The 13,799-nt window shown below is 42.9% G+C and overlaps 1 protein-coding gene across 5 annotated transcripts in view; it reads left to right on the plus strand.

Moving 5' to 3' along the window:
• NEGR1 (neuronal growth regulator 1) overlaps positions 1–13,799 on the plus strand; it is an 839,131-nt gene that overhangs the window by 640,115 nt on the left and 185,217 nt on the right. For all 5 annotated transcript variants that reach the window (XM_073593743.1, XM_073593747.1, XM_073593744.1 and 2 more), the window contains exon 6: positions 2,889–3,040. In XM_073593743.1, the coding sequence (XP_073449844.1) occupies positions 2,889–3,040 (152 nt within the window). The remainder of the gene's footprint in view (positions 1–2,888; positions 3,041–13,799) is intronic.

A 13,799-nucleotide genomic window follows, 5' to 3' on the forward strand; every position in this document is an offset into this window, starting at 1 on the left:
TTAATCAGGTCCCTTTAAAATCCCCTAATTATTCAATCAAGTGTATCACCGTGCGAACAATCAAAATCACCCTTAGTAGCTATTTTGCAAGGGAGCTGCTACACCTAATTAATGAAAAGTCAAAGCACTCTATATTTTACATGACATAACACCATGGAAGTGGAATAAAGTGGCTTGATATATCGCATGCATCCAAGGCGCCCTACTGCACCATTTTATTTAAGAGTAAGAAAAAAAAAAAAAGATGAGGTTACAACTTACAGTCTGACTTTGCAAAGAGCTCTTAAACCCCCAGAGTGAGACAAAGGTTTATTACTTATTAGTGTCCTTGCTACAGTAAAGTGGTGATTTAATATACTGTATAGTCTTCTATATAATATAAATCCTGTCAGTACTTGGCACCACATTGTGACATAAAATGATCCCGTTTACATTTTGACTCTGATCTATGAGCATAAATGGACGTGTCAGCATGACAGAAGGCAGTTTTTGATCTAAAGCAATTAAGGATGCTACAGGTAACATCTCCACTTCATATTTGGGTCTTCAATGTCATGTTAGTCTGACTTCACCTCTATTTTCTTTTCCTGATATGGTCTTGTAAATTTTTTTTTTTTTTTATGCGATCCTTAGAAAAAAAAAAAAAAAATTTTTTCTTTTTTGATCAGGGTTCATTCAAAAAACATTGTAAAATAAAACTATACATTTTGTTGTATAATTTGTTCTGCTTAACATTACATTAAAATTATGATTCTCATACAAAGCATTGCAAAATTATTTACAAATGAAATAAAAAAAAAAAAATGTTTTCATTTTTTTGCACTTGTGACAAAAAAAAAAGAAAAAAAAAAGAAATAAAGTTTGCAGCCTTTTTAACCTTCTGGACACGGCGGAACCCTTGAAATAACTTTCTGGTGTCAGGGAACACCCGTTAATACCTACTATATCTACAACTCATGATACATTAGTGTGGTGGTCAGTGGGAAGAATGCTCCTTACACTTGAGGTTATTGGGAAGAATTATCCCCTTACAGATAGTTAAAAAGATTAATGGTGTCAGTGGAAACTTATTTAAGAAGCAGAGATTGCTCATTGCTTAAAGCGGAGTTCCACCCATAAAATTAACTAGTCATTATTCAGCAGCATTAAACCTAATAAACAACATTTGGAATTTTTTTTTTTTTACTAACGGTTTGATGTCTGTTGCTAAGGGGTGCCTTGGAATCTGCCTCTTCCTCTCCCTGGCACCTGACGTCATTTCCCTCGGCGCCCGTGCTCGCTAGTGCTCCTGGGAGATGCTTGTCATCATTTCCCAGGAGTCAGTGGGCAGCGCAGAGGGCTTCGTTGTCGTCACAACGGGGGCAGGCACTTGTGATGGCAACGTCAGAAGTGTACGGGGCTGCGCCGTACATACTGCGCATGCGCGAGAACGGGCGGTGCATGCTGGTCGCTCAGCTACACCAGAGCCTGGAAGATAATGCTTGTGGGCTTCACATGGAAAGAGGAATATAAGATCAATTCCTCTGTGAAATCGGCAATCGAGCGCCGATTAAGCACACAAGCGTGAGTGCTATAAATAAGCCTTATGCCGTGTACACACGGGCGGACTTTTCGACCGGACTGGTCCAACAGACTTTCCGGCGGACTTTCGACGGACTTCCGACGGACTTTTTAACGAATGGACTTGCCTACACACGATCACACCAAAGTCCAAAGGATTCGTACGTGATGACGTACACCGGACTAAAATAAGGAAGTTGATAGCCAGTAGCCAATAGCTGCCCTAGCATCGTTTTTTTGTCCGTCAAACTAGCATACAGACGAGCGGATTTCTGGGTCCGGCGGAGTTACAACGTAAAGATTTGAAGCATGTTCCACATCTAAAGTCTGTCAGATTTTCGACTGGAAAAGTCCGCTGAAGGTCCGATGAAACCCACACACAATCGGATTGTCCGCCGGACTTGGTCCATTGGACCAGTCCGGTCGAAAAGTCCGACCGTGTGTACGCTGCATTAGAAACAAAAGATATGCATCCTAAAAAGAAAATAAAAAATTTAACAATGGGAACTCCGCTCTAAGGAACCCCTAGCAGTCTCTGGAGGAACCATAGGGTTCCATGGAACTGTGGTTGAGAAACCCTGTATTAAGGGTTAAAAAAAAATAAAGTTGTCGGGAGGAGAAAAAGGAGATAATTAGGGCTGATTTGCGTAAACTAAGGGTTAATAAGAAGTTAACTAAACAATCCTTATTTAAAAAAAACTTTGTCAGGTTGCTTTAACTCTATGGTTCTCAATCCTGTCCTCAAGTACCCCCAACAGGCCATGTTTTGGGAATTTCTCTTAGATAAAATAGATGTCCAAAATACCAAGCTATTGAGTCTGATTTAAAGCACCTGTGCAAGATAAAGGAAAACCTCCAAACATGGCCTGTTGGGGGTACTTGACATTGTTGAGAACCACTGCTAATGGACAGCACCTGCATATCAACGTTTATCCCTGCTGATGATTGATGAATGAATCAAGGTAGATACAGAAATAAAAATGTTAGTTTGTATCTCTCTATCTGAACTGTGTTGATAAACCAGATTCACACCAGAACGTGGTGTGGGCAAAGCACGTTTCCTACACTGCAAGTGAGACACACGCAGGTGCCATTCATTGTAAGTGGTACCCCAAAAGCATGTTTGTGACCACCAAACCACAGTTTGAATAGAAGAACTGGACGCACTACACACACCCTGTCTACTTTGAGGACTTTTTAAGATTTTGAATGACTCAGTTCACATACACTTAAATAGAATTACCGGGACATTATACAACCAATTAAATAACAACTTTATCTTCCGTAGGACATATGTAATATACACTTTTTTTTTTTTTCCTCGGTAGACTGACAAACGGACAGAAGGGCATCGTCATAAAGAACTACAGCACCAGATCGATCCTTCACGTCTCCAACGTAACAGAAGAACATTTCGGCAACTATACCTGTGTAGCGGTAAACAAGCTGGGTACCAGCAACGCCAGCCTACCATTGAACCGTAAGTAGCAAGCTACAGCGCGTGATTATACATTGTGATCATGGTCTGTGGAGTGATGGCTCAGTTTTGGGGTAAATTGGGATGGCATTGTGCAACTTAGTAGTGTTCCTACACATAAACCAGACAGCAGTTGTCTCAGTGGTAACGGTAGGTAGTGGAAGACCTGCCCATCCGTATTGTAATAGCATTACCACCATATATCTCACACTGGTAAAATTCTGTTTAAAACCTCCAGTAGCATTTTTCTGTAAATGTTTGGATGGCAGAATTTGTGTATGGGACTCTGCAGAAGGTGAAGTGAAAATCTCTATTACATATGGTACAACTAGACAGGTTGTGGTGAGCCCAACCGGACAAGTTGTGGTGAACCCAACTACACGAGGTTCAGTGAAGTGAGTTAGAAGGAACCAAAAACGCAAAAATAGAAATTTATTATTTACATATGGTATAGCCAGGGCTTTTTTTCAGCTGGAACTTGGTGGAACTCAGTTCCACCACCTCTGAATCAGGCCCTCTGCTCCCTGCTCACCTCTAGCACTTATAAACAAAGAAGTTAGGCTTCTGTGTTTACAAGTAACAGCTTGTCTCCCAATGGCTCCCACAAATCTGATCTCCTAGGTGGCTCCCATTGAGTGCAGGATGGGGACAAGGGAGATGCAGGTGCCGTGCAGTGCAGTGCAGATTCCGACACTCCCACTGGATAAACTCCCTACAAGTGAGAGAGGCAGACCCATCTACAGTGTGTGAGGAGGTACCAGAAGGGGGGGTTACATGCAGAGGTCAGAGCTGAAGAGGGGTGAAAGTGAGATGTGGATGGGGGATGCAGAGGTAAGCAGCTGTGCAAGAAGTATGTACTCTGCACTCTGTGTGTAGCGCACCCCTGAATTCTGCGCTATGTGTGTAGAGCACCCCTGAACTCTGCGCTGTGTGTGTGTGTGTGTGTGTGGGGGGGGGGGGTCGTGGTTGAGTTCCAGCACCTATTTTCTGAGAAAAAAAAACCCTGGGTATAACTAAACAAGTTGTGGTGAACCCAACCAGACAAGCTGTGGTGAATCTACACAAGGATCAGGAGGTACCAAAATCTCTACTTGAGCCGTTCAAATCATTCCCCTTTTCATGGGGCCAAATGTACATCTATAAATGGCTTATGGGGAACTTTTGTAGTGGTGGTAAAGGCTAACTATAACTATTCTTAAAAAAATCCCCTCCCCCTCCTTCTACCCATCCTGCATAGCCTGTATAAAAAATAATCTGCATACCTAAATTTTCTAGTCAGGTCACGTGACACCACGGCTTTGGTTTCCCCATGTAAAGGATCGCTCGACAAAAACTGAATTCCCAGATCCATGATATCACCCACAGGCTCCCATGGGTCATCCATTGCCTACGCTTCCCCCTCTCCCCTTCAGTGCACAGATCTTTTTTATACAGTCTATGAAGTATAGGTAAGAGGAGGGAAGAGGGAATGTTTTTAGGAATAGTTATAATTAGGCTTATCTTCCTCTTTAAGTCCACCTCACCATAGCATAGGGTGTGTCATTCCATAAGCCACTGGTCTCCAAACTGCTTTCCTCTCAATGATACCAACAGTGAGACACCATTCCTTTTGCTGACACCAGCAGTGGGGCTTTATTCCTCCCATTGACGCTGGGGCACCAATCCTCTGGATGACACCAATGATGGGGCACTGTTCCTTCCATTGAAAGCAACAGTTGGGCACCCCACTTAAACCAACAAGGCGCCCTACTTCACACACTAATACCAATGATGGTCCACTATCCCTCTTACTGACTACAAGCATCATGTAATTCTTTTTGCTTCCACTGGTGCTGGGGCATTTTCATCTCCCACTGGCCACAGGCTGCCCCCCCCCCCCCCCCCATTTCTGAAGGACACTTAAATGGCCCTTTGTTTAGAAAGTTTGGAGACACCTGCCATAAGCTCGACTCCATAGAAGCCATGGTTTCTGTACACCAGTGGTTCTCAGCCTCAGTCCTCAAGTACCCCCAACTGGCAATGTTTTCAGGTTTTCCTTTACTTTGTACAGCTGCTTTAAATCAATATCCATGACATGGTATTGAAAAGAGCTTTTTTATCTAAGGGAAGTTCCCAAAACATGGCCCATTGGGGGTACTCGAGGACTGAGGTTGAGAACCACTGCTGTAGACTACACTGATGATTGCCAACTAGCCTGACACAGCTATATGCTCTTTGGAATAAAAGGCTCTATAATATTAGGCTTTACTTGTGTTATACAATACCAAAAGGGTGCAGTGTTCAAAAGTCTCTAATAAAAGATTCCACATATAAAATTATGGCGAAAAAATTTCACAGCTTCTGTGAAAAAAAATGTGCATGCACACTCGTCACCACTGTGAGGTGTGGCAAGCCTGCTTACCAGATCCTATTGACCCTTAAGTTATAGAGAGGTCAACAACAGCATGCAAGGTATCAAGGGCTGGATGGATAGCAAGGCCTCCATAAGATGTTCGCGTCATCCGTCACTACAGGTCACTAAAGTATGCGTTCTTCTGGTTCTCCTCATCATCTAGCAGGAAATTCCCCACTTCCAGCGGTATGCACATTGCCAGCGATATTACCTCTGTGTGGTCTAAAATGGAGAACATCCAATGCTGTTCCTATGGTGGTCGTGTGTTATAGACCAGTGGTTCTGGATGCACAGTTGGCCCCAGCAGAAAATAAAGAATTCCTTGCATGTCTTTGCTTATAATGAGGTATAAACTGCACATTTTTTAAAATCTGTAATAGGAGTGAGTCATGCAGCTGCCATCTGCTATTACATGTGAGCCCACCCATTTACATCCCTGCAATATACAGTAAGTGTGTATGTATGTATGTAAAAGAGTTTAGGAGGCTGAAAGAGCAGAACCATGCAAACTGAATAGAAATGAATCAGGATTTGTGTATCTGAACTCTACGCGTGGGTCACCTCTAAACACGTTTTGTTTATAACTCATTCTAAATGCCTGTGAAGCCTACTCAACACTTTCCTCATGGGGTTCAGAAAACCCTCCCTGCTGTGCTGCCTGGCCTAATTCAATCTACAGCAAGCAACATTGAAACATGGGCTGAACCAAATGTTACCTTGTGCACAGAAGGGATCCATTCACACTTCATGTGACATTCATTTTCTGTTTTTTTTTTTTGTTTTTTTTTGTTTTGTGGCTTGATAATAATAGTTATTCTGTAGCACAGTATTAAAGAATATATATATATATATATATATATATATATATATATATATATATATATATATATCTTTACCTTTGCATGACTTGATAATAATAGTTACTCTATGGTACAGTATTAAAATTTGTATATACTGTATACACTATATCTATATATATATATATATATATATATATATAATATATACTTTGCTACAGTGTAAAGTAGTGAGTGTACAGCTTGTATAACAGTGTAAATTTGCTGTACCCTCAAAATAACTCAACACACAGCCATTAATGTCTATACCGCTGGCAACAAAAGTGAGTACACCCCTAAGTGAAAATGTCCAAATTGGGCCCAAAGTGTCAATATTTTGTACGGCCACCATTATTTTCCAGCACTGCCTTAACCCTCTTGGGCATGAAGTTCACCAGAGCTTCACAGGTTACCCCCGGAGTCCTCTTCCACTCCTCCATGATGACATCACGGAGCTGGTGGATGTTAGAGACCTTGCGCTCCTCCACCTTCCGTTTGAGGATGCCCCACAGATGCTCCATAGGGTTTAGGTCTGAAGACACGCTTGGCCAGTCCATCACCTTTACCCTCAGCTACCCTCAGCTTCTTTAGCAAGACAGTGGTCGTCTTGGAGGTGTGTTTGGGGCCGCTATCATGTTGGAATACTGCCCTGCGGCCCAGTCTCTGAAGGGAGGGGATCATGCTCTGCTTCAGTATGTCACAGTACATTTTGGCATTCATGATTCCCTCAATGAACTGTAGCTCCCCAGTGTTGGTAGCATTCATGCAGCCCCAGACCATGACACTCCCACCACCATGCTTGACTGTAGGCAAGACACACTTGTCTTTGTACTCCTCACCTGGTTGCCGCCACACACGCTTGACACCATCTGAACCACATAAGTTTATCTTGGTCTCATCAGACCACCACATTCCAGTAATCCATGTCCTTAGTCTGCTTGTCTTCAGCAAACTGTTTGCGGGCTTTCTTATGCATCATCTTTAGAAGAGGCTTCCTTCTGGGATGACAGCCATGCAGACCAATTTGATGCAGTGTGCAGCATATGGTCTGAGCACTGACAGGCTGACCCCCCACCCCTTCAACCTCTGCAGCAATGCTGGCAGCAATCATACGTCTATTTCCCAAAGACAACCTCTGGATATGATGCTGAGCATGTGGACTCAACTTCTTTGGTCGACCATGGCGAGGCCTATTCTGAGTGGAACCTGTCCCGTTAAACAGCTCTATGGTTTTGGCCACTGTGCTGCAGCTCAGTTTCAGGGTCTTGGCAATCTTCTTATAGCCTAGGCCATCTTTATGAAGAGCAACAATTCTTTTTTTCAGATCCTCAGAGAGTTCTTTGCCATGAGGTGCCATGTTCAGTGATTTGTAATAACTTTCTGTAGTGGCGCCCCCCGAGAGTTTCTAAGTTGGATTGTAACAGCCAATGACAGGTTTTTTTTTAATTGTCTGGAATAAGAAAAATTCAAGGATTCTCTATACCATGGGCTTTTAAAGAGCACTATGGCCTCTCATTCTCATTGTAAAAAAAAAATGATGCACTGCAGCACTTAATTATAAGTACATCTGCACTTACAGTTTTGTCTTGGAAATCCCAACATTTACCTGTTGATGCTACCAGTGAAGTCCACCTAATGCAGCTTTTTGTGATGGTGTGGCAATGATGCTGCACTGCTTGTGAACTGATGGCAAAGTTGCCACTCTTATGAAGGCTGTGCCTGCTTGCACTACAGTGGGAGGGGAAAAGGTTGCGGCGGGTGTGGCTTTTGGCATTGTCACTGCTGATTCACAAGCCTGTAGTTTGTCAATCAGCACCTGGGCACACCTATCCATGCTCACTGCTTTCTGGATTGGCAGCATTGTCTCTGCTGCCAAAAACCTCCCAATGTGAGCTGCAGTGTCTGGGAGGGGGAGTGTGTGAGACACATATGAAGAAGATTTGGCTCAGTCAGGGAACTTAAAGAATGTTTTTGTTTACTACTTTATGAAGCTTATACAGCAAAATCTTGGATTGAAAGTAACTTGGTCTGAAAGCGTTTTGCAAGACAAGCAAAATTTGTTTATAAATTTTGACTTGATAAACAAGCGATGTCTTGATATACAAGTAACGTCATGCCACTGAGTATAAAAGAGAAGAGAGGCGCCTCTAAGTGTAGCAATATGGTTACATTGAATGAAGTTAGTACATTTAGCAATTCACATGGTTGATGATTAAAACAGGCACATCTAAGTTTGCAGGCATCCGGGGTAAAGCTGTCCACATATACCACCTCCTCCGGTTCACAACAGACAGTCGGGGTGCCTTGGCATTGCCGTTACATGGGGTGTACCTATGTCCTTTTCCTATGGGCACAGTTGTCACCACACCTGTGATCTACAACACGGTTACTACGAGTTATTTACTTAAAGCTTGTTGGGTCTCCTGTTCCGACTCTAAGATGACCATTTTTACGACCACCCTACATACACTCAGCAATCGATACTGGTCTATTCTGATATTGTCTTAGATTAAATCTATATCAACCCTATTTCTTGATTTACCATTTTCAGGGGGGGCTGACCCCCTCTCCCGACACAGCTAGATCCCTTGAGGGGTGCCGGGAGTAGGGTGTCATCTCTTCCTCCTGTTTAGGGGAATAAGATAGACACTCCACTGAGGACATGTAGGATTTTGATGTATACTACTACTTCTCTGGTAACTATCATTTTATGTTGACTAATTGTTGTGACTCGACAAGTGATCCTGTACCTGTGTCAACATGTTATCTTTAATACATTTAATAAAAAACTATTGAAAGTAATTTAGAGTCAATGGCTTGGTATTTTGGACAGCTATTTTATCTAAGAAAAATTCCCAAAACATGGACTGTTGGGGGTACTTGAGGACAGGATCGAGAACCACTGGGGTAGACGACCTAACACCTTCATAAGTCTGCTTTATTGAAGGTGAACTACATATGCAACAAAACATTTTAGTAAGAGGCCCTGAAGCAGCTAAATATTCTCATAAAATTGTAACCCTTTTGTAGTGCTATAGGCTTCAGTGTATATCCATTAGCTAAAAAGCCATTGCAGACAGTATGATCTGAACCAAAAAAGTAGACTCACCAAACTTCAATAATGGTAACCAGTGCAGCAACTGGGAATTGCAGCGACTTGACTATTAAACCTTACTACAAGGACTTCTAGTGCTCAGGTGTAAAGTACAGAAATACCAAGTGGACATAATCAGACATTATGTAAATTTCTGAAGAATTTTATCTTGACTGACCTTTAAAATAAACCTACCATGAAAATTCACACTTTACAAGAATCATTCAGGCACATGTGAGCATAAAAAAAACACATTAAATTTTAGGTTAAAAAGCACCTCTTTCTTATCCCTTATACAACCAAAAGCCTAGGCAAAGATCATGTGACCTCTGGCTACCAGGGGACTGGTGTGTGTTTCATGTCATTCGAGTCATACTGTATGTGTAGAGCTTGGTGATTTCAGTCACACCAACTCTGTCTGATAGACTTGCAAGGGGAATAGGAGGATCAGCAAAGGCACAAGCATGGTGTGAGACCATGCGTGAAATTTCCTTTATTCCTTGAGGAATTGCCCACTTCTCCTCTAAATATCACCAGTGCTTGTCATGTGACCGGACTTATCCCATGATACTCAGCCCCACAGATTCCAGTAAGGTCACCGCGAGGTGATATCTTGACATTTACACATGCAAATATTCCTTGATGGATGGCGCGCTCATTGCTCTGTATGTTTGTCTTTCATATCAGTCTTGCATACTAATTTGTATTTCAGCTAATCTCTATTCACGGAATTAGCCTTTAAACTGTGACTTTTATGTGTGATATTGAAACTCTGCTCAGGGGAAAAAAATGTCCATTTTAAATTACTTCTTCATTTTCTGCCTACGATGCACTGTTAACTATTTCAGTGCCCCAGGCTCCTGGAGTCTGGTCCACATATATAATGGAAGTTTCGGAATATATTATAAATTGAATATATTGAATATAATGGCATGTGTACCACTGGGAACTTTTTTTTGTTGATGTGTGCATTACTGGTCAAAGCTCGGAAATGTACTGAGGGCAGCCTTGTGGCAAGATACACTATAATACCAAAATTATTGCTATTGGGTATTGGTATTGGGACGCCTGCCTGGTATTGGTATTGGTATTGGGACGCCTGCCTTTACACGCACATGAACTTTAATGGCATCCCAGTCTTAGTCCGTAGGGTTCAATATTGAGTTGGCCCACCCTTTGCAGCTATAACAGCTTCAACTCTTCTGGGAAGGCCGTCCACAAGGTTTAGGAGTGTGTCTATGGGAATGTTTGACCATTCTTCCAGAAGCGCATTTGTGAGGTCAGGCACTGATGTTGGCCGAGAAGGCCTGGCTCGCAGTCTCCACTCTAATGCCCTGTACACACGGTCGGATTTTCCAATGGAAAATGTGTGATAGGACCTTGTTGTCGGAAATTCTGACCATGTGTAGGCTCCATCACACATTTTCCATCGGATTTTCCGACACACAAAGTTTGAGAGCAGGCTATAAAATTTAGCGACAACAAAATCCGTTGTCAGAAATTCCGATCGTGTGTACACAAATCCGACGCACAAAGTGCCACGCATGCTCAGAATAAATAAAGAGATGAAAGCTATTGGCTACTGCCCCATTTATAGTCTCGACGTACGTGTTTTACGTCACCGCGTTCAGAATGATCGGATTTTCCAACAACTTTGTGTGACCGTGTGTATGCAAGACAAGTTTGAGCCAACATCCGTCGGAAAAAATCCATGGATTTTGTTGTCGGAATGTGTGATCAATGTCCGATCGCGTGTATGGGGCATAATTCATCCCGAAGGTGTTCTATCGGGTTGAGGTCAGGACTCTGTGTAGGCCAGTCAAGTTCCTTCACCCCAAACTCACTCATCTATGTCTTTATGGACCTTGCTTTGTACACTGGTCCAGATCATTTGGTGGAGGGGGATTATGGTGTGGGGTTGTTTTTCAGAAGTTGGGCCTGGCCCCTTAGTTTCAGTGAAAGGAACTCTTAAGGCGTCAGCATACCAAGACATTTTGGATGATTATATGCTCCCAACTTTGTGGGAACAGTTCGGGGATGGCCCCTTCCTGTTCCAACATGACTGCCCACCAGTGCACAAAGCAAGGTCCATGGAACTAACCGGCCAAGCCCAACTCTTGAAAAACAACCCCACACCATAATCCCCCCACCACCAAATGATTTGGACCAGTGCACAAAGCAAGGTACATAAAGACATGGATGAGCGAGTGGTGTGGGGGAACTTGACTGGACTGCATAGAGTCCTGACCTCGACCCGATAGAACACCTTTGGGATGAATTAGATCGGAGACTGCGAGGTCTTCTCGTTCACATCAGTGCCTGACCTCACAAATGCGCTTCTGGAAGGATGGTCAAACATTCCCATAGACACACTCCTAAACCTTGTGGACGGCATTCCCAGAAGAGTTGAAGCTGTTATAGCTGCAAAGGAGGGGCCAACTCAATATTGAACCCTACGGACTTAAGCCTCGTACACACGGTACGAAAATCAGAAGGGGATTGTCGTTTGACAGGCTGCTGTCCGAAGTTCTTACAGTTAGTACCCTCCTTTCAACAACTGTTTTTCAATTTTTCGGCCAACAAATGTTTTTGTCAAACAACAGCTCCACGTCAGATTTTTGTATGGTCAGTACACAAATCCGTAACACAAAAGTCGAAAGTACAAACACGCATGCTTAAAATCAATGCTCACCAAACACGAAATTAGAAGAAGAGTCCAAAGGGTGGCGCTCATGAGCTGAAATTCCTCGTAGTACGTCACTACGTTCGTGTTTGTGGAACAACAATTTGTGTAACGTTAGTAAGCAAGCCAAGATCCTGGCACACTCCCTTTTGACAAAAATCAGACGCTTAGGTGTCCGACAATCGTACCGTGTGTACGAGGCTTAAGACTGGGATGCCATTAAAGTTCATGTGTGTGTAAAGGCAGGCGTCCCAATACTTACAATACTTTTGGCAATATAATGTGTGTGTATATATGTATAATATATCTAGAGATCTAGAGATCTATATATATATCTATATATCTATATCTATATCTATATAAAAACATCTTACATGTTTTCTCAAGGACCTGTTCGAATTTAAAGTGATGTCCTTGCCCTCTGTTTTCCTCGAAAACAGGGTTACATTATTGACTAAGTGGTTTAAGAAAATAGAATCCCTTTTTAGGGAATTAATCTGGAAAAAGGGCCAATCGAGATTTAGTTAGCAAACGCTGCAATTACCGATTAAAGATGGTGGTATGGCGATTCCGCATCCAAGATTATATTTTTTGTCATCTCAGCTGCAACACCTAGTGGGTTGTGGAACCATGGGTGGTGGGAATCCTAATAATAGAATGTTGATAAAGGGGGTCCCACACAATACATTAGTGGATGCGCTAGAGGCAGATTCCTTTACTGATAAAATTAGTGAGCAAAGTGTGGCAAGTAGCGAAGGCATTAATGGGGTATAATGGGCTAACAGAATATACCCCTCTATTGCATAGCAAAAACCTGGCTGAAATAAGGGGTATAGAGAGACCCTGGGAATGGGAAAGGCAAGGTATTAGCCGCCTGATTCAGTTATTTGAGGGCAACCTCATGAAGTCTTTTCTAGATCTAAGGAATTTAATATATCAAACAAGACGTTCTATAAATACCTGCAGATTAGACATGCCATTCAAGCACAGTTCAGGTCTCAAATCATAGAGTGGACTCTGATCCCCATACTCCTGAAAATCATCAACTCACCCTCCACTAAAGGTCTAATTTCCAAGACATATACTAGTCTGGAGGAGAGAATTATAAGATGAGTGGGTCCTCTTAAGAGCAAAGAGGGGTGGGAGAGAGACATAGGGACAATAACTATGGCACAATGGGATAAGATTTTAGAACAAGGAGCCCTGGTCTCAATCTCACCTTCGCAGAAGCTTTCTTATTTGTTTCTAATCCATAGAGTTTACTATACCCCCCAAAAACGTTTAAATTTGCTTGGAAACAAAATGATGAATGCCCCAGGTGTAAGGCGACGGGAGACCTAATTCACATGGCATGGAAGTGTCCAAAGCTTTTTGGATATTGGAGGGGGATAATTACTAGGATGCATAAAACCTTTAGGAGCTCACTAGAACCTGAAGCCAAAACATGCCTATAAGAGCCGGTTCACACGGGGGCGACTTGTCAGGCGACCTAGCCGCCTGACAAGTCGCCTCCCGTTCTGTACAATGGAACCGTTCTAATCGGAGCGACGCAAGTCGCTCCGACTTAGAAGAAAGGTTTCTGTACTACTTTGGGGGCGACTTGCATAGACTTCTATACAGAAGTCGTCTTGCAAGTCGCCGCGGCAGTCGTGTGCAGGTCGCCTCGGTGAGGCGACCTGCAAGTCGTGCCGCTTCTAATGTGAACCGGCGCTTAGGGTGCTTGGGGGAAGATAGAGTCCTGCCTGGTACTACCGAGG

This window comes from Aquarana catesbeiana, linkage group LG07, assembly GCF_042186555.1.
Source record: "Aquarana catesbeiana isolate 2022-GZ linkage group LG07, ASM4218655v1, whole genome shotgun sequence".
Taxonomy (NCBI): Eukaryota; Metazoa; Chordata; class Amphibia; order Anura; family Ranidae; genus Aquarana; species Aquarana catesbeiana.